At 48.1% G+C, this 21,197-nt stretch overlaps 1 protein-coding gene across 1 annotated transcript in view; it reads right to left on the reverse strand.

Annotated features, from left to right (window-relative positions):
- Positions 1 to 7,048: 7,048 nt before the first annotated feature.
- LRRC75A (leucine rich repeat containing 75A) overlaps positions 7,049 to 21,197 on the reverse strand; it is a 96,492-nt gene continuing 82,343 nt past the window's right edge. Inside the window, exon 4 of the mRNA XM_075518045.1 lies at positions 7,049 to 9,323. Coding sequence (XP_075374160.1) covers positions 8,738 to 9,323 — 586 coding nt within the window. The 3' untranslated portion in view covers positions 7,049 to 8,737. The remainder of the gene's footprint in view (positions 9,324 to 21,197) is intronic.

The raw sequence follows: 21,197 nt of genomic DNA on the forward strand, positions 1-21,197 counted from the left end.
AAGGTAAAAACAGCTGTCTCCTCTGCATATTTACAGAAGAGAAGACAGAAAATGCAAGCCCAGAACTGCCAGAAGGGACTATAAACAAAGCGTCTCCAATTCCCCATCGATCAGGAGTAATCGAGCCATGGGCTTATGCAGTTTTCATGCAAAAAGTTGGCACTGTATTCCTAAATACCTGTCCTGTGGTGTCAGCTTGGGATCCAGGGTTCCTCCCGTCCTTTCCAGTTAGCAAAGCTCTTGCAGTTTGTCCTCGTGAACAAATTCTGCGCTAACATTTGTTAATGGTAATGCACGAGCAAAATAGATTGAATGCTTTCTTTCCCTGCCAGCTTAGTGATTATGGCTGCTCAAAGAAATAAGCTAACATCCACATTTTATTTCCAGCGAGCCTTCAGCTCAATATAAATCATGTATTTTGGATGTACAGCTCTTTTTTTTGTTATTCTTTTACGATGTTGCTTGGAGACGTTGGTTATTGCAACGTCTGAAAAAGGAGGTCAGGAAGTTTGGTTATAAGCTCGACCATCTCACCAGGTAGCAGAAGAGCAGTAGTTGCTACCGCCTGGCCAACTGCTGCTGCCTTTCTCTGTGATAAAGCTTCCTCCGTGTGCTCTGTTGTAAATTAACCGGTCGTCCATCATGCAGCAGCTTTCTGCTTGGCAGGCAATTAGTGGCGCAATCAATGAAATCTACTCAATTTAGCTGTGACCTCTGCAGGCTGAGCTGCCAACTTAATGCTCGGAGGCTGAGAGCCGCTAAGCGAGCCTTGCAGGCTTTCCCTCGACGCTCTTACTAACGCAGGGCGCGTGGATTGCATAGCAGAATCTGCGAGATGTTTCCAAAGCCAGTATTAATCCTGATGGTTTAGGAAAACTGGTCTTCAAATCCATCTGATTTAAAGAAGTCACTCGGGAGTCACTTTTGCTTTGAGTGCGTGGTGGAAGGATGCTGCGCTGCCCGTGGTCGGGGCAGACGGCAGGCAGGGGCTGTCGTGTTTGTACAGCGTCTGCTGCAAGAGAGCCCTGAGCCTGGCCAGCGCCTGTAGCGTTGTCATAAGCATCAAAACGATGGGATACATCCAATTTTTTTTTTTTAATTGTGGTTCTAGTAAAGGGGAAATTTCCCAGTTGGGTGGAATATTTGCTCACTGAAATGTAGGAGATAATTGATGGGCTGGAAGGGGAGGGTGGCCTGGCCCATCCATCCCTGGTCAGGGGAGGCTGGTCCTCCCCGGTGCTCAGTACTTGCTGTCTGGCACCTTTGTCCTGGGCCCTGAAGTATTTTGGCATTGGCCTTATCACTCCAGCAAGGAAAATGATTCCAACAAGAACTGCACGCATCTGAACTGCAATGTAATTGTGGTTCAGGGCTGCTTGATCAGCAAGAGCTACAGCCCCTCTGCTTTCGAACTGTGCTTGCGCAGTGTTTTATATGTAAAACAGGTAGTCCTTGAGGGATAGTACTTAGTTGCTTTTCCGGATGCCACTGTATATGTTTTCCCCTATCAGCTGAGCTGGAGCAGACTATTTGCTATCTCCAGGACCAGCGTTAAACACACCAGCACAAGCTGCCAATAAATAATGCAAAAGATTCCCCTAGCCAGGACTTTTTCTTCTATTAGTAAGGGGAAAAAATACCAGGCTTCAGGTAGCATGGAAGCAGCTGAAAGTTTTAGCCTAACCTCCTCCTGGGTTTTTATGCAGATAGTTTTTTTTAATCCCAGATATTGCGGGTGAGATTTGCCCAGATCTCAACCTTCTCCCTTTTTGTGTCCTGCGTTGCAACCCCGTCAGAGTCACCGTTCCGTGGGAAAGCCGCGTCCTGCAAGCGTCCTCCTTCGCTCCTACTGGTTTCTTCTCTATTTAACCAGCTGCAGCTGAAGCGCTCTTGCCGGAGTGTATTTTCCTCGCAATAACCAGGGTGTTCACGTAGGTTTTGTTATGGCCTGGCTCGCAGCCTTTGAAAGCGCTCCCCGGCTGTTGAGTTACGCTTTAGGTGGAAAAGGCCTGATTTTGCCTGTGGCCTGACTCGTGATTTTGGAAGGAGAGGCTCTGGGGCGTACGTAGGGCTGGTGGCTCTCCTCTGGACCTGTCTGCTCAGGGGAACGGCAGCCCAGCGTTCCTACGTTTTGAATATTGGGATTTCCGTTGAGATTTCGATGTAGCCCCACTCCGGGCGGCTCGCCGCGCCCCTGCCTTCAAGGGTTTGTTTGCATCCGCGCCCAGGAACAGCAGCGTCCGCTGAGGAGGGCTCTCGGTAGACACCTACCATGACAAGGGTAGGAATCCTCCTTGGTTCCTGCGGAAGCACTCTTCGCGCTCCCCAAGCACTGCATTTTCCAATAAATACTTGTAACGGCGATAGAAGTCAGCCGACCTGCTGCTCTCCGGGTTTTCAACTAGGTCAGCTTATTCTTGTTTGAAAAACATGTTTTTCACATTGAAAGCCTACCTTCTTTTGCAGCAGTTGTGATTATTTTTCATTCGCCCATTCCCCGTAAACAGCCATTTCCTATGAACCTGCTTCTTTACAACCCAGAGGCTGCAAAATACAGATGTAAGGAAAAAACCAGCCTGTACCCACCACTTTAATTACTATTTCAGTTTAATTACTATTTCAGTTCTCCCCTGCAGTGCCGTGCGTTCCCGGGGAGCACACGGGAAATCCTCCACGCGCTGCAGCCCTACAAATATATATTTCTTTCTTAAAGCTTGGAAGGGAATGAAAATAAATACAATTAAGTTGGGTTTTGCTAAGGCAGAGAGGAGGCTGCATCGGGGAAACCCCGGTTCTTTAGCAAGTGCAGACAAAACCGTTTGCCTGCCCTGCCCAGGCACCCTCCTGTGTACCTGGTGTTCCGTTTTTCCTCTGAATAAAGAACAGGAAAGATGAGGAAGGAAAAAAAAGATGATTTGTCCTAAGGGTGGATGTGATGGGTGTAAGTAAAATGGGCGAGAATGCGAGAGCAAAGGCTGCGTTGGGCTGTATGCATCAGGGAGAAGGGCTTCAACCCCTCCCAGGGTTTGGTCCCGGTGGGGAAGGGATTGCACCTGCGTGGATTTGGAGGAGCTTTTCTGGTGCAAGCAGAGAGTGGATTGCAGTGGGGTGAAATAAGTGGGCAGCCTCGCAGCCAGCCCTGCACTAAAACTTCCCCTTGTCTCTTCTGCCCATCTCCCAGCTGGGAACCTTCCTGCCTGCAAGCAGTCACTAGCTGCAGATATTTGCGTTTATGATAAAGCTTGTGGGGTTTGTAGCTCAGCGTGGCATTGCCCAGGCTATTGCACTGGGCTCAAAGCAGGGCGATGGTGTTTGCGCCTTTTTTTGCATTCCTCCCAGACAAGCTGCCTTGACCACACACGTGCAAATACACAGTAGGACCCAAACTTGTTGTATTTCTTATTTTTTTGGCTCGCTTTGTGTGATAAGTAGCAGTCATGATGTGCTGCCTGGGTGTGTGCAAACCCCTGTCTTGAAAGTGTGCAATCGCTGCAAGGGAGGGGAGCGATCCCCATCATCTTAGAGGACCTCTATTCCCCCAAGGCATGGAAAGGAAAGGCTGAATCTCCAAAGCCCAGCAGGTTCTGGTATTGCAGGGTCATCAGCTCTTTTGCTTATGGCTGTTGAGCATCTGAGAATATTTCTTGAAGATGGGGGGCCCGCTTGTATGAAGCGGTGAGACTCGCGTCGCTGGAGGCTGTCGGAGGACTGTGAGTGACGGATCTGGTTTGCTATTTGTCCTTCAGAATTTAATGCTAAAGACATTTAATAGAGCTGGAAAGATCATCTTCTCTTGCTGTGTATAATCTGCTGGTGGAATACGGCCCCCAGGCAGATAAAAACTCAACTGCCCCTGGCACGAAGGAAGAGTGGGATCACTGCGCGATGTTTCCAGGATGACATCTGCATACCAAAGAGGTTGGGAAGAGATTAAATCTGTTGCTCACCTCGGTACATTACACTGAAGAGGTTAGGTTAGTTGTTTTTTCCCTTCCTCATAAGCATTAATACATGAATACTGCTAATAAGGTCAATCGGTTTCCTTGGCAATAGCAGCTACCGGCGACGCGCTCCCGGTTAAAGGACCGTGGGAGCCTTTGCGTTCGTGAGGACATGAGTGGTCCCTGCACAAGCTCAGGAGCTGCCTCCTCTCCCGCTGCTGAACCGAGGTGTGCTGAACCATAGGAAAGCGTCGAAATGTTTGTGCCCCGAGCGCGAAGTCAGTCGCAGTGCGATAACCTAACCCGGTGTGGTTTCGTTGCCTGGGGCAGCCCTCTCCCCGGCTCAGCCGCTGCTGCCTCCCCCCGTGTCCCTTTAGTCCCTTGGGTCACGCTTTCGCCTCTCCTCCGCAGCAGTTTTGCGTGGGCGTTTGGGCAGTTTTGGGTAGGCGTTTGTAGTCTTCTGCTCCTCTCCGAAGGACTGGTGCGAATGCTTTTGGCCAAAGTGGTTTTGAGCTTCTTCATGTCCTCAGCAGTGCTTTCCGTGGCTTCCTGGCTTTCCAGCACAGTCCCTGCTTGGGGGTGACCGTCACCAACCCTCCTGCCTGCCCCCAACTCCCCCAGGAACGTTACCCTCATTTTAAATGAATAATCACCTTTAAAAACCAAACGGAGCTTGTGCAAACTCTTCCCAGGTAACCCAGCTGGAACGAGCCCTCCGGAGCATGTGGCATCAGCCCTTTCATGCCTCTCTCGTTCCTCGCCTACTGTTTTGATTCCCTTCTGTGTGGGCTCTTCAGTCTGTGCAGAATGATTTCCAATTACATTTTTGTTTCTGAGGGCATAAATCCTCTCCCACAGACTGGTTTCTTTCATGGTGGTGCTGGTGGAGATAACTAACCAAACTGGGCTTGGATGTTTTATGGACTTCTATATTTCATGGTGGACATTTCCTCCCCTCTTTGACAGCAAATGACCTCAATCAGCTCTAATATTCTAACAGCAGTGATTTTCAGTACTCGAATCCTTCTTCTAGGGCCATTTAAAGCTTCTGACCAGAACAAGTAGCCCAGTTAGCACAGGGAACATTGATTACATATGGAGTGAGCTCCAAGCTTGTTTTGATGCTGATGGGCTGGGAAGGGAAGCAATCTCATGCTGCTTTCTTTAAAAAAAAGCCCACTTTACTGAGCCCACAGGATCATCGTCATCCTGAAGCGCAATAAATGGCTAATTGACCTAATCCACGCTGCGAGGAAGAGAGTGATTAGCTAAAGCCCTCGCGTTTTTATAACAGAGTAATGGTCTCTACTAGAGCTGTTTTTTTTCCTTTTCCTATGAAAGTCAGTCATTTGGTGCAAGCTTCAGCATGCACAAAAATATCGATAAAAGGCCCTTTCTAGTTATTTCCCTTTCTCAGAAGGGCTATCTCCTCGCTGGACACAGAGATACTGGCACAGCCTGTCCGTACCAGTGGAGCAGAGCTAGCTCAAGCGGTGCAACGTCTGCACGGGGCGAAGGGCTGAGGGACGTGGGGTCTTTCTCTGGAGGCTTGTCCTTTGCAGCGCGGTCCTGGATGGTCACGCGAGGGACCAAACCGCAGCGTTTCACAGCAGAGGGGGATGGCTGGGATGAGGTGTTCCCAATTTGCAGCAAATCTGTGGCAGCATTGGGCACAGAGCCTTGTATTTAGCCCTCTGTGGCTGAAAGTTGAGCTGGTGGGCTGCTGGTAGCCCCTTGCAGAAAGAGCCTGATAGATGCAAAATATCTCCCAGTTGATTGATGTGTTTCACAGCAGGTAGAAGCTCAGCTGGAGGGGAAATGTGGCAGGAGCAACCTCCTGGGTGGTTTGTGTCGGTGAGGGAATTGAGCGTGCAAAGCATCAATAAATGAGGCAGTGCTCTAAATGCAAAGTGCCTCTGGTTTATGAATTTGCATGGCCAAACTATAGGGGGGTCCAGACGGATGCTGACGTCCGGGACAGCTGGCTCCTGTGAAAATCCTTAGCAGAAAATAAAAACCTTGCAGCAAGGAGCTTGCGATTTAAATATTTTAAACGGACAGGGGGGCATGAGCTGTGCATAGGAAAGAGGGGAGCCCAGTTCTGAGTACTGAGGTACTCAGCAAACCAGTGCCTGACCTCTTATAGAAGAAATTGCTGGAGTTTCTTTTGTGCAAGGAGAAATCTTGTTCTTGATGAAATCCCCATAGGTTGAGTTAACAAACCTCCATGAGGGATGTATTGCTGGCACAGCAGGGCAACGTGTGCGTATGGCGGATGAAGTAGTGACGGTGCATTTGCTGCCCGTGTCTCGTTGCCTGCCCTGGGTGTAGGCACAGGCTCTACGTGCTGCCGGTCAGCCTCTCCATACAAACAAAACATACGGGCCATAGGCTCCATCCCGCAGCCTGCCCCAGGCAAGGAGACCCCTGCGTGTGGCTCCTGGGGACGGGGAGAAGCGCAGCCTCCCCTGAGGATGGGCTGACGGTTAGGGATCCAGCTGAGACCCGGCCAACCTGGTGTATCACGTCTTGCTTAATTTATACCTCTACTAAAGGTACCTTATTAAAGTTGTAGTAACGGTGGAAATCGTCCCCGAGTGCTGCAGGGAAGGTCTCCTGTGAGTTTTAGGACAAACCTGCTCTCACCAGCACGTTGGCTGCCATGTCCTGTGTGAGCCCCGGCCACGGTTTGGGTGCTGGAACAAACATCAGGTAACCAGTCCTCGCTGCACATAAAAAGCCATTTCCTTCAGTGCACCGAGACTGTAACACTGGCGAAAAATACCCCGTGGAGCAGTATGCCATTCTCAGTATTCCTTTCTCCCACGTTCCTTTTGCACACCGGTGACGCTTAAAACGTAGCAGCTGCTTTTATGAAGCTTCTGCGTCCACCTTGTGCCCACCCTGCACAATGCAGCCCATAAACTGGGCTATTTATTTCTCCAGCCAGCTACAGCGACCCTTTATTTTTAGCACCCTGGAGAACCCAGACCTGCAGCGCGTAGCCCTGCTTTCTGCTCCGGTCGGTAGTTTTTGCTGGGGTGCTCTGGGCTGCCAGCTGGGCATTCAACCTGTACAGAGGAAAAATTCAACCCTGGATCTTTATTAAACATTGTCATTTATTTTTGAGTATGGATAGCTCCTTTATTTCAAACAGAAAAGTTTATTCACTGCAAAGTTTTTTCATGCCTGTTGGAAAGAGCATTAAAAAAAAAAAGGAAAAAAGGCTTGGATACATGCAAATCATACTGAATGTTGCCAAATGTATTAAAACGAGTAGCGGAGTTTCTTCTAAGTTATCTACTTGCGTACGGAGGAGAAACAACCACCGACAGCGTGAAGCCCCTCTGGAAAAAGCTTCCCGGTGCAGTGATGTTAAATGACCAGAGCCAAAGAGACGAGCAAAAGTCTGACTGCGTTTGCACCCAGAAAAAGCAAAGCCAGAGAGTCGCTGCTGCGAGCCGGGAAAACAATGCTGTAAAGCTGGTGAGGGGAAGGGCTTTGAACAGATAGAGAGGGGCTCCCTCTTAGCAAAGGGAGTCACGTCTGGTCCTTTGAACGTACGGGAGAGGAAGCTTTTCATGCTTTCCTGCCCTCCCCCAGGTTTAGGATCAAATGAAATTCTGGTTCAAAAGCCAAAGTGCACGTTCCAGCGCCGCTGCTCTGGGGTGATCCATTTTCCATCAAAAATAATCAAAACCATGTCTCTTAGAAAAAAAAAAAAAAAAAACCAAAACCAACAAAACAACATTTTAGAAACAAAGCACTTCTGGTCTGGGGGGCGATGGACGCAGCCAAGTGACCCAACAGCCTTTCTGAGGCTTTATATCTCCAGCTGGCTGTGTCCGCCCGGCCCTCGGTGGCAGTGATACAGGGATGAACCCCAGGATTATTTTTTCTTTTATAAACCTTCAGTATTGTGGTCTCTTTTGTCAGCAACAGCGATGAACCTGAGCTGAGCCCCGGCTCCAGATTTAGCGGATCGCTCCCCAAAATGGATCAAATACTCTCAGCGTCGCTGGTGCAAGCTCCAGGTCCCACATTAAAAGCTCTGGAATTCCTACGGCAGCACGGCTGGTGGGAAACTGGATTTTACATCTGAATAAATACTGGGCAGGCACAAGTGCCAGCCTGATTTCGGTAAGGCTGGAGGGTGAGAGCTGCATCCAGGCACGCTGCAGGCTGGGATTTAGCTCCGCACCAGGAAAGCAAAGCCGTCCCTTCGGGCTGGCTCACAATATTAAGAGAAACACCCCCGGTTAGCGTGTGATCAGACTTTTGTTGTATCTCAGCAGATATGCTATTCATCGGCAACTCCTGAAGTCAGGATTGGAGATGATTTAAGGTTTATCTCGGCGGCAGTCCTCTTTGGGGTGACTGCTGTCTGTCCATCGTGAATGGGAGAGCAGCTGGAGTCTGGCTAGATCCAGCGCTAAGGAAAGAGAGCCCTTCCCTGCAAAGTCTGGGCACCTTCTCCCTTTTTGTGCTCTTCTAAGGGCCTCGTATTACACCACCTTGGAGATGCGTTTTTGAGAGGTTAAAAAGCATAGCACGTCACTAATGTTTAAAAATACCTGGCCAGCTTTTACAAAATACAAGTATTCAACGCGATCACCCTTATGTGTTCTTTGAAAAGAAAAAAGTTGACATTCATCATACGGGAGGAAGGCAGCAGTCCAGACTCCCGAAGCATCCCACCATGTGAATCGACCCTCTGCCAGGACCTCCAGCGCTGAGGTCTCAGTTTTAAGTCGTCCTTGCTCAACGCACCCACCCAAGAGCCGCAGAGCCGGACATCATGTCTGCGGTGTCCCAGCACCTTGCTCCGAGTCGCGGAGCGCCCCAGCCTCGACTGTTCTGTCCGTCTGCTGCAAGCCTATGTTGTCAGTCTTGCCTGGTCCAGCTCGCAGGTCCTCCTGGCTCTCAGCCAGGCCATCTTGGCTCTCCAGATCGCTTACCTGACCCTCACCGAACTCCAGAATGGTTGGCAGGTTGCCTTGCTTTGGGCATCGTCTCTTTAGGCTGACCAAGAAGGGTTGCGGCAAGGAGAAGATGTCCACGTTGTTGCCAAGGTCGATCCAGGTGACGCTGGGGAACTTCTTGGGGTCCTTCAGGGTTTCGGTGAGGTCCCGGAGGATGGCTTTGGTGAGCCGGTTGCCGTTGAGGGAGAGGGTGGTGAGGTGGGGCAGCACACAGAGCGCCGGCAGCAGCTGCAGCAGCATGTCGTCCGTCAGCTCCGTGAAGCACAGCTCCACCGTGTCGATGTGCTCTGAGCTGTGCTGGAGGTAGGACGTGACACGGTCCAGGTCTTTCAGTGTCAGCGGGATGCCCGACAAGTCCACTGTGTTGTCCTGAGGCTTCCCCATCAGGACAGCTTTCAAGCTGCGGGGGAAGAAAAGGAGAGGGACATTAATGTGGGGGCACATCTCTGCTTGGTGGCGTTGCTTTGGGCTCCCTGACCACTCTCAGAGGGGACAAGAACATGAGTTAGTTAGGTAGGATGTTCAACTGGGGCTAACCATCTCTTCATAGAGGCCAGGAGTGTGTCCGTGCAGTTGGGGGGCAGAGAGACGTTTCAAGGCTGTTTATTGATAGAAGATGGCCAGAAACAAGGAGGCCGTATTCAAAAACCATAATTCAGAAAGAGCGCAGAGTTCTTTTCTACAGCCATGGCAAAACCCTGGAATAAAGAGGCTAGCCTGCTGCTTTTAAAGGTGCAAAAAAAAAGGGTGAGGAAGCCCTTGATTAGATGGACAGGAATTGCTGGTGCTGGTGTAACGCTTCTCACACTGCTGATTATGAAGCTCGTGGAGCAGGAGGACACGTGTCTGTCCTCTTGGCTGTACAGGTGGGAAACGGAGACTCCAAGCCAGAATGACTTTAGCCCAAGACAGCAGATGTAGGATAGACACCTCCAGGGCTGGGTGATTTGATCTAGTATTTCCAGTGTGTTAGACCTATTATGTCTCTTCAGCCTAGCTGCCGAGGAGATGAGCACTACGGAGAAATCCTTGGATAAAGAAATTAATTCTCACGATGGCCCTACAGAGGCTGATTAGCATGAGCTAGACTGGAGTTTCACAGGTCAATTTATCTTCTAAAGCAAATCAAAGGACACATCTACAGTGAGGACCTGTCAGCAGACTGGTGCTGCTGAGGACTTTTTGCTAATGAATTATTCTGAGTGAATTAGGAGGTGGAAGGAGCCTCATGCATGCTAATTGCTCGTGTCAACTTGGAGAGCTCGCACGTCTCATCTGCTGTGGTGGCACACGTGTTAGCCTCACGCAAAACCAGCCAGTTGTGGAAATGCTTTTGCCTTTCATTACAGCCTGAGCTGGGGAATGGTTCTGCCCAGCACTTGTTGTTTTTTTTTTTTTTTCTAGCTGAAAATGCAAACCAGCACTAACGCTGCTGTTCTTAGCCACCGAGCAACGCCCACCGCAGAGCAAACCCACCACCGCTGCTGCACAGATGCTCAAGTGCGTCTGCTCCGGTGCCAACGCACCTTGTTTGAAATTTGTCTCGCACGGTAAGATGTTTTATGGCTGGTCCCACAACACGCGCTCCAAGCCCTGAGTTGCTTGTGATCTGGGGGTGGGTGCAGGCAGCTGGTAAGCGTTGGGCTTTGCCCCTGAGGAGTTACAGAAGTAAGACAGCTAGAGAGTTGTAAATTGTGCTGAGCTTTAATTCATAAATAATGCACGCAGACAGACAACCTTGCAAGGTGTTCTGAGCTCCCCACTAGACTTTGGGGGAATAACTTAGAATAGAGGCAGGGCGGAAGGAAATGAAGGTTATTTGTAAGTACCAAAGCATTTTGTTGTTGACTGAGCAATACCTGTGGTCACCACTGGGGTATGAGGAGTTTGCCATGGCCACTTGGTGTGCTTGAGACCTGTAAGCCAAGGAGGAGTGAAATTCCTGCAGTTCCTCTGGAAATAAACCCCCAAGAATGCATGGGGCATGCACTTTCCAAAATCATCGCCACCAGAATGACTTTCCTAAGTAATCACAGGAAGGCTGAAATTGCTATGACCTACAGCTGAAGAGCTTGCTCCAAGCCAGCGCGTCTCGAGGTGTTAAGAAAGGGCCAGGGAGAGCAGAAAGCCTGGATCGGCCCAGCAGCACGAGGGGACGTGCCATGAGGTGTCCCTTGTGAAGGATGGCACTTGCCATGCATGTGTGCATGGGCATGAGCTAAGTGCTGTAGGTTGACTGAATACCTGTAGTCATCAGGAGGGCAATAAGATTTGGGAGCATGGCGGTTGTACAAGGTACCGGGAATGCATGGCTGATGATCTGCCATACACGTCTGCTCTGCCAAGGGTACGGAGCTATTTGCAGTGCCTTCCTTTGCGTCTTTCGCAGCCCTGTGGAATATTAGCTGCCTGCCTTTGAGCCAACAGGCAGCCATTTCCAAATCACCGCTGGAGGCCGCCTTGTTTGGTGGGGCGACGCAGCTGATGCAGTCAGCACGGCAGCTAGCTTAACAGGACTTACGTTGGTTTTAGCAGCAAATACAGAACAAGCTGTGGTAGGGCGGCCCTGACGTCCTGCCTGCCATCACCTACACACATGTGCACTGGTTGAGAAAGCAACTGCCCTTGCACTTGGGGTTAAGCTGTTGGCCAGATAACGTAATGCTGTGGAGGACTCGGGGCCACGATGCTGCTCTGCTGTCTCCTCTGGGCATGTTTTTTCCAAGCTGGCCATGAAAGCTGACTGCCCAGAGACTGTTATTTCAAACAAGGGGAAAAATGAGAGCTTTACTGCAAAGGTCCATGCCCACAGGTTGTGTGCTAGTTAACAAGAGAGTCTCCCAATCCAGAGCTACTCTTCTGCTATCTTGAACAGCACAAAAGCCAGGTACTGGGTGCCCACGGCCACAGCTTGGCTACAGAGACCTGGCTATGACCCAGCTGAGCTGGGGTGAGAGCAAGCAAACTCCTGGGTCCTGTTTTTAGACCAGAAACATCTCGCAAATCCCGACCAGGTTATGATGAGGAGGCTGGGAGGGGTGAAAGATCGCTTTTAGAGTTCCCCTGGTGATGCTGGATTATGCTCCACGGTCTGTTTAGCAGTACTTTGCTCTTACTCCTGCTTTGAAGATCTTATTACAAGGAAGAAATGGATGCAGATAAGCACTGGGATTAAAGTCAGCTTCCATCTAGAGGCTTGGCTAAACACTAGGAAAACAAGCTCTCTTCCCAGTTTCAATTTACACTTAAGCCGTGGCTTTCTGATATTGCACCGTGGCAGAAAGGGAGGTAATTTCACGGAGCCCCCTCGGCCACAGCAGGTACCGAAATACGGAGCTGGACGCAACAACTGCGCAAAAGGCCTTGATCATCACCCGGCTGCTCTCGGATTGCAGTCATTTCACATGGACTATTTGTTTTCAGGGAACACCCCATAGGAAAGAACTAAATCTGGTGGGGGTTTTTTTTATTATTTGTGGTTCCCTGAGCCCTTTACAAGCTCACGTGGCCCAGTGCAACCCTCCTGCTCTAATAGAAAGGCACCTGCCTGTTACGCTGCGAGCAAAATGACTTGAATGTCACCTAAACTAGGCTATGCAATGCTAAGGTCTCCTTAAGGAAATAAATTCCACCCACCCCCATGCCCCAGAAACTGCTCAGCTGCTCTGGGTGTGTTATTCAGGGATTTTTTTATGTTTGAAGAGAGGGGCTCGTCCTGGCTGCGGCTGCTGCTGCTGGGGGGACGTTGCTGTGGGCTGGAGGGGACAGACCAGGAAGGGCTTTGCGGGATCTAGGAAGACAGCGGAAAAAATGCTTCCCAAAAAATGCTCAAATGGCACTAGCCCAAATGGCAGCTGCATGAATTAATTTCTCATCCTTAAAAACGTGGGTTTGTGCAGCAGTTGGCCAATTTCTTTACCACCATTAAGAAGAGTGATTGACTTCTCGTTAGCCTTCTAATTCTAAGTACCCGGGAGACCCAAGGATAATTGTGATCCATCATCCTGACTGCAGCCCTGGCATAAAGAAAGCGTTGGGATACAGCATCGGGCGAGCGAGCTGGGGCAGCTCAGCAAGCGCTCTCTGCTGTGACCGCGCTTGTGCCACCGTTTGGGGCAGGGTCCGTCAGGCCCTGGGCTGTGGGAGCTCATCACCGCACAGCAAAGCCAGTGGACCTCGATAGGAAGCCATGGGAGATGGGGAGATGGACAAAGATCTGGGACGTCTTGCAGAAATATCACCTGGTTTTTAATTTGACACGTAGCCCTACCTACGAGGCTGTGCCGGGTCACGAGAAGCATCTTGTCCAGTGGTGTGGGGAAGAAAAAATCCATAATGGAGTCTCAAGAATAGAAATTAGGAGAAAAGGGATGTATCCAGCACGGTTAGGTAGGACTCCGAGGAGATGGGTGCGTGCAGGAGAGGCAAGATCTACAGGAGCAAAACCAAAACAGCTGGAGGCAGAGGGAAAGCCATTTCCTTCTGCGTACGGCACCAGGAGCAGAGAAACCGGAGAGCGGCAGCACGCTGGGCTTTTATGGGTGTATTATTTTTTTTTTAATATGTGGGTTTTTGCTTCTCCAGCTCGGATGAAATCCAAGGGGGTCATTCCTCTGGCTTTTCAGGAACAGCTTTAGCCGATACAAACTGAAGCCCTGGCACAGAGCTTGTGCTCCTGCAGGGTCCTACGCAGGCGAGTGGGATTTTTGGGTTAAAACACAGCATCCCTACATGGGCACAGGGAATCCAGTGGGAACCGTAAGCACAGCTGGGTGCTCCAAGTCTCTGCACTCGCTTCAGGCACCCTAGCAAGAGAGTTATGATCTGAAGAGAAGAAACCAAACCAGCCTGATGGATGAGCTGCCCTCCCCTAAGTGTTTCTACTCTGTGCTAAGTGGGTTGGGGCTTTACTGATAAACAGAAGCCCCAGCCTATAATCACCCACGGCAGGCTCTGAACCTGTGATTTAGGCCCTTTCAAAGGCACATAAATCTGACGGGAAACCTTTTTTTTTTTTTAATAAATCTTGCATCATTAAGTGTGTGCCTGTCACTTACTACACACATCAGCCAACGATCGGGTTGGGGTGGGAGGAAAGCCTAATGAGAGCTGCTGCTACCATTTATTATTATCTGCACGTTTCAGTTGCTGGTTTGCCCTGGGAAAGATTATTCATGCAGGCTGCTTAGCAAAAGGCTGGCCAGACAATTTCTATAATTTTAATCTTTTTTTAAATTTTGGTGCCTTGGTGCAATTAGCACCTTCCCATCTGGGCTCCCCTCAGCTGCAAGACACAGTTAGGCTGGGATGCATCTGCTACACCCCTCTACATCACCTTAAAACTAAGTGTGTTACCGAACTTGCACTGCAAAGTGGAGAAGGCTGTGCTGGATAATGCTACTGGTTATTGAATTTATTCCACGCTGAGAGCTGGGCTGTGCAAAGGGGCTGGAGGAAGGGCGAGAGCTTGCGCTTGCTCCCTCGTCCCCTTCCCTGCCATTGCCAGCAAGCCTGGCTTTGCAAGGGGGCAAAGCCTCACTCCGCTGGCCCAGGCTGCTCAGTCTAAGCCAGGGCAATTACTAACTTGGTCTTTGGTTTTTTTCATGCAGGTGCAGCTGCAGGCAAATAGCTACCCAGCCTAAAACCAGGCAGAGAAAAGTTACGTCAATGAATTGATGCAAATCCCCATCGCCTTAGGTAAGATCCTGAGCTGCTCTTCCACAGGGATGTGTTTCAAATCAAAATTCCCAGGGTGAATCTAAGCGTCGTTCATCCAAAGAGTTGGGGGGGGGGGCTCTCACTTTAGCAGTGTTAGGTCAGTCAAAGCTTATTTAACATGAGAAAATAGCTCAAAATTTCTAGGAGCAAACAGCTCTGGAAGCTCTGGTAGAAATAACTTACCTCGGCAGGGGATCAGTCCTCGAGCATACCTCGCTAGCAGGAGAACAAGAGGGATTTTAAAAAAAGTTACAGAACTACTGATGTTTTTCCTTGTTTAATATAGGAGGTTTGGTTTTGTTTTTTTTTTCTTATGGCAAGACAGATCTTACAGTGCAAAAACTATTATTAAATGATCTGGTGCCAAGCTCCAGTGGGTACCTCAATAATATCCGGGTGCTTAACACATCTGGACTCTCACTAAATTCTCCTGGGCCTTGGGGACCCATTTCACTGCTGCGCTGCCACTTCTATTAGCGACAGTTCGTGGTTTGCTGGGTTAGCTGGAACCGCAAACACACACCTCCGCAGCAATTTAGCAAGATCTATACTTATCCCTTTACAAGGTCTCATTTAACCTGTATGTGGGCAGAAAGACAGCTGTTAATGTGACGTGGTTCTCTCTACTGGTAATTTTTTGGCAACACTGGGAAAGAAAACAATGAAATAGTATATTTATTATTAAAAAAAAAATAAATTGATGTTCATATGTTGGCAGCTACTTCTCTCCCATAGGTACCGCCGCATCGTTTTTTGGAAGCAGCCCTGGCAAGTGAGGTGTAGTGAGGCTGGGGCCAGGGCGATGCCTCAGTAACAAGCTCTTCCCACCTAAAAAACCCTAAATTACTCTTGTCTTGCAGCCTTTGAGCACCAAAGCTGGTTATAGTGGGATCTAGCTGTCAAATACAGCACATAGTAACCCTGCGAATAAGTGATAAGCATTTAAAAGCATGGCTAAAACAAACATTCAGGGGTTGATCCTTGTTTTATCCAGCATGGAAATCCCCTGCATGGAGCAATGCTGCCCACCTGCCTTCATGCAACTTCTTGTGGGACTTCTAGTGCGGCTTTAATTTAGCAAAGCCAAGAAGATAACAAAGGGTAAATGGGAATAACTTCAGGGCAGCATCTTCTTTTGTTTTGAGCTGCTTTCAATATTGCTTCACATTTGGTTTTTTTTTTCCTTGGAGCATGCATACAATTTCTGCCAGCAAGTAAAAGAGAATTTCTCACTAGGGCTCCATCCTTTTTCCCTTGCGAGGGATTTAGCCGATACCTACTAAAACGGATTGATTATCTTGTACAAATAGCCTTTTCACCCTGAAGATCTGCGGTCTCTATCAAAGGCAGAGGAAATCTCCGAACGCACCGGGTCAGAGCAGCCCTGTGCTTGTGCTGGGGGCTGGCTTGCTGTTTTGCAGCAGCCTACACTCAATCTGTCCCTGGGGAAACAAACAAACAAATCCCAAACATGATTTAATAAAAATAGTTCTGTGGCTATTCTGAACCATCTCATGGAAATGAGGAGGATATTATGTTAACAAACAGCTGTAAAAACTTTTATCCCTGCCATAAAGTTTGCCACAGAATGGCCCCAAATCGCTGGAGGAAGATCTTGCCGTGAAACAAATCCCCCCGAGCTTTAGTGGAGGATCAGTTACACCCACTGGGTTTCATCCTCACATTTTATGAGGATGTTCCATAGGGGAAGACACAGATTTTTTTTTCTCCCAGCTGGAAACAGTATGCGGGGTTTTGACGAATGTAATGATAGGATTGGGTATACAACCATGCACTAAACCCCGATAATGCTTTGGCAGGACGCTGATTTATATACGCTCATGCTGAACTGAAAGCTATTTTGCATGCAGTATTGAATCAGATCAGCAAATGTTCACATGAACAAGAACATTGATGTTTAGATCAAAGAGAATGAAAAGAAAGGGCTTTCCTCTTGGTTTAAATTCGTGACATTTCTGTAAAGCACCGCACAAACTGGGACATGAGATGCCGATGTGTCGTGTAATAAAGTATAATTGGGCTATTGAGCCTCTTCCTTGGCAGGGGAAGCAAGGGGTCAAGAAAAATGAAGAAGAGGCAACCCCATAGAGTGAAAAACTACGGCACGAAATTTGTATGGTATCACTGGTGAGAAAACTATTTACGAAAATGTCAGAAAAAAATTATTGAACGTAATGAATCATCAGAAAAACAGTCAAGTCTTGAGACAAAAGACTTGTCCTGAAATACTGGTGGTATCACAGATAAGTATTAAATGCTTTTTCAAAGTCCCTACTCCTGCTTCAAATGATGACAGGCAAACCCTGGGATAGATGTTTTGGAAATGGAGGGAAGGAATACAAACAAATGCATGTACTCTGTCAGTAATAAAGCTGACAAAAGGGTTAAGCTCCCCCAGCCTCAAAGGAGGAACAGAGCCAAGAAAAGATAATTATTTAGCTTAAATGAGGAACGTGACTGAGGTGTATATAAGAATATATTATATATGTTTATTTGTGTGTGCATATACGTATATATAATGTATATATAATAATAAGGATGATAAAAAAGATGAGAATAGACTGCTCTTTCTTTGTCTCTCTTAATGCATGAGCCGAGGGACACCCACTGATGCTGAAAGACTAAACTCCCAGGGGATAAAAGGAAGGAGCGTGTACACAGAGCTCAAATTAACCTCCTGGCTTCAGCCACGGGATGTCACGGAGATCAAGGGCTTTGTGGGAGGTCCAAAGCGGACACGGCACTGATAACATCAAAAGTCATGTTAGGATTAAAAAAAAAAAATTAAAAAAAAAAAAAAAAAAATAAAATTGGCTGGGTCTATGTCCTGGAGGGTAATTGTAGAAATTCTATAATTCACCAAAACGGGGCCCTTTCGCTTCCTCGCCAGGAGCCTGGACAAGGACGGCTGGTTTGATCCTATGTGAGCAGCCTGCTGCTCGACAGCAACGGCCATGGGACCCTGAAAGGCTGGTCCAAAGGCTACGTCAGGAGGCTGGGGGATATAAAAATATACACGCATGTGCCTGTGTATGTGTGTTTTGCAGCTGCTCCTTATTTAAACTAGGGAGAGGCATTACAGTCCCAGAGCAAAAATGCTTCTACTTACACCAGCGGCAAGGAAAGGACCGTATTTCCCAAGTTAAGTTCAAAAAACCCCCTTTTAACAGATTTGTCATACTGCCTGGTTGAATACTTTCCTCTTTTTTTTTTTTTTTTTTTTTAAAAAAAAAAAAACAAAACCCAACACTCATCAAAACATGAAAGATGAGATCCAAAAATAATGTAGACAGAGCCCAGATCAGAACTGGAATTGCCAAATTCTCCAAAATTCAGAGACATGCGATGCCTACATTGGACCACCGCAGCTCATGCTCACCTTTTACTTCATTCTTAAGTTCTGCTCACCAACGCTTCCGCACGCGTGTGCTGTTGTCATTAGCCATTAGCTGCTTTAGCTCATTGTTTACTGCCACAGAAAGGTCTAGAGGTTTATTAACAGCGTAAAGTCTCCGTTTTTCACCGCCTTTACAAATGAATAGCTTGGAAAGATTTGGCTCCTCTCCTTAGAGAGATTCAGGGTAAAGAGGATTTTTAAATATATAAATATGTAACTTTAAAGCCCCTTTAGAGCTTACCAATAAAGACATAAGAAATTCCTAAGTCTTTACTGTTAAGAGGGAAAGCACCAGTGGGGATTAGTTATTTTGGTCTCTTCCTGTTCCAAGAGCCTTCCCAGTTTTGCTAAGGTTTGCAGTTTTCACATCGTAAAGCCTAGACATCCCCGGTGTTAACTTCCTTCCCCTGCTATCAAAATCCCAGACCGCTCCTCCAGCGAGTGCCATCTGATTTGGGGGTTAGGAAGGGCAGACCCCTCAGCCTGGAGCTCATCATCTGGGGGCTTTGCTCCTAATTTTGGCCCCGATGCGTGACATCAAAATTAACTTTATTACGTCCATTTATAAAATCACTGTGGCTGCTGGGAATGCTTTGTGGGAAATCACATCCCCTAACATCCCTAAACAGGATCTCCTATTGCCATTGCAAGACCAAACACTGGGCTATTTCTCGGATCCAGCACAGCATTTTTTAAGCATCTTGTTAAGAGCATACCTGGAGGGAATGCTAAAATTTTCTCTTCATTTTCCTCTTGCAGCAGCATCCCCAGCGCTGCATGCTGCTGATCGCTGCGGGTGTGATGCTTGCAGCAATACCTCCTCTGCGTGCCCGAGTGCATGGGCTGCTCCAGGAATAGCTCTTTGTTTACACGCCTTTCCTTTCCAAATCTCACGGAATTTTCTTTGGCTCCACGCCAAGCTACACAGGCCTGTTCCTCCACTATTCCAAGCACAAAGCTCGGTAAGCGCATGGGGTGTCTGACGGGAAGAGTAATTTCTGTGCACCCAAGAGCATCCCCTGCACCAGGAGAACTGACGTGGGTCTTGTGGCTTCAGCCACAGCGTGGTAGTGGAAGAACCACTGGCATCAGAAAGATCTTGATCAATAAATCCTTCCCACCACGGTGAGATAAACTCAAGCATCTTTGATTTATATGTCTTTACTAAATTACTCCATGCCTATGTCATGTCCACGTATTAAATTCTAAAAGCTTGTGATACAAATAACAAGAAAAACTAATTTTTATCCCTGGATGAGTGCTGACCATTTTCCATCAGCCTCAACTCCTTCATCTTGACCCGTCTGATGAAGAGCCGTCCACTAGAGAACAGTGTCACCCAGCCCTTGGTGCCTACAAGCCAGCACAACGCCCCAAACCCAGATCAGGAGGGACACAGCCCACAAACTGCACCTTGCAGATGGGCTCCCCCCTTGCAGGGGACGGGACGCTGTCTCATCCCTGGTGTGGTGAAGGGATGAGATGTCACCGTGCCATCAGATGTCCTACCAGTGGCACAGCCCTCAGCTCTTCCGGTGGGTACGTCAGATGGGCTGAGTTATCTGAGAGCTGACGGTGGCTTTGGACAGCTGCACTCAGACTTTGAAGACCCAGATCTGGCTCTAAACACACCTAAGCATCCTAATATTCAAAATAACGTGTGTGCGGAGGAAGGAATCTGATATTTTGGGTGCAGCATCTCTTTGGGGAGAAACAGAGCGCAGAAGAAGAGAACAGAGAACAGAAGAAACAGAGAAGAGTCTCTAGGGCTGGGTGGATTAATTTACTTTAACATCTCCCAAAATGCCTCTAATTCCACCCTAGAGCATCTTTCTGAGGAAGGGAAATAAAAGACAGACATTTTCATTGCATTAAGCATTTTGGTAATGCGATATTTAGTCCCTTTCTAAGGCTGATGTGCCTCAATCTTGTGCTAGCACAGAGGAGAAGGGAAACCGAGGGGAAGGAAGGTCTGGCAGCTCGGGCAAAAACTGCAGGCAGGGTCTGGCTTCTGCACTTTCACGGGCACCCGGGCTGCAGGAATTGCAAAGACCGCATTGATTTTGGAAGCTGAGGAGAAAAATATCAGTATACAAAAAGGAACCAGACACATTGCACAAGTTATTGAAATGAATTTAAAAGGGGAAAAAAATGTGCAATGCTTTTGGTTTTCAGTCCAAACCACATAAATTTGACCCACTAACATTGGTCAAGTGGAATTCACAGATCCATTACCTGGGAACTCAAGGAAAGTCTATCTGGGTCCAATTGCTGGGGCTCACGCCCAGGGTGCTGGAGAAGCGGCTGCACTTGGTGGATAGTTGGTGACCTATAGCCGCTGATGGGACCCTACGATGGTAACCCCCAGAGAAGGTCCGGTGGTAAGGTTAAACCAAACAAAACGTCTGGGATGGGCCAAAATAGCACCCAGGCCTTCCCACGGCCAAGCTCCATCAGCAAACCGCGCTTCCCTGCAGCGTTCACCAGGCTGCGGCTGCGAGATTGCTGCTGCGACATCATTTCATGGCATCTCTGTGGTGTTTAGTAAAAGGATCCCATTAAACCTTTAAAAGCAACAAGCTTCTTGGAAAATGAAGTACTGTTATCTGAAGAAATAACTTGATAAATATCTCCAGTAGGGATAATTAAGCGGAAGAACTGCTCTCATTTGCATGCTGCACAGCCAGCTCCTCGTCATGGTCCAGAGCCGAGGAGGCTGGATTCAAATATTGAGCGAAGCGACGGTCTTTTGCTCTGTATGAGAACCACCGTTTATGTGTTACAAGAACAGGGATTTTTCCCAACTTGTTTTTAATTTCCTGCTAAACAAAATTCTAAAAATAAGCATTTGGGATCCATCAAAATGCTTTGCTATAATTATAACTCTATTTAACTTATTGCAAAAAAATGTAAATATCCTGCTGTTGGAGTACTCCATTTTTCTTACCCCATCTTCCCCAAAATGAAATGTATTTATATACTCCTTCCTATGATACATTTTGCTCTCAAGAAGCCTGCATTTTCCTATAGAGAGACCGTGCTGGAATATTTCCAACGAACTCCACTTCAGCGTAATAAGAAACTGCAGCTGACGCCCCATTAATAACATGCATTTGCAGAAAAGGCAATTCGCACAAG

This window comes from Mycteria americana, chromosome 15 (assembly GCF_035582795.1).
Source record: "Mycteria americana isolate JAX WOST 10 ecotype Jacksonville Zoo and Gardens chromosome 15, USCA_MyAme_1.0, whole genome shotgun sequence".
Lineage (NCBI taxonomy): Eukaryota > Metazoa > Chordata > Aves > Ciconiiformes > Ciconiidae > Mycteria > Mycteria americana.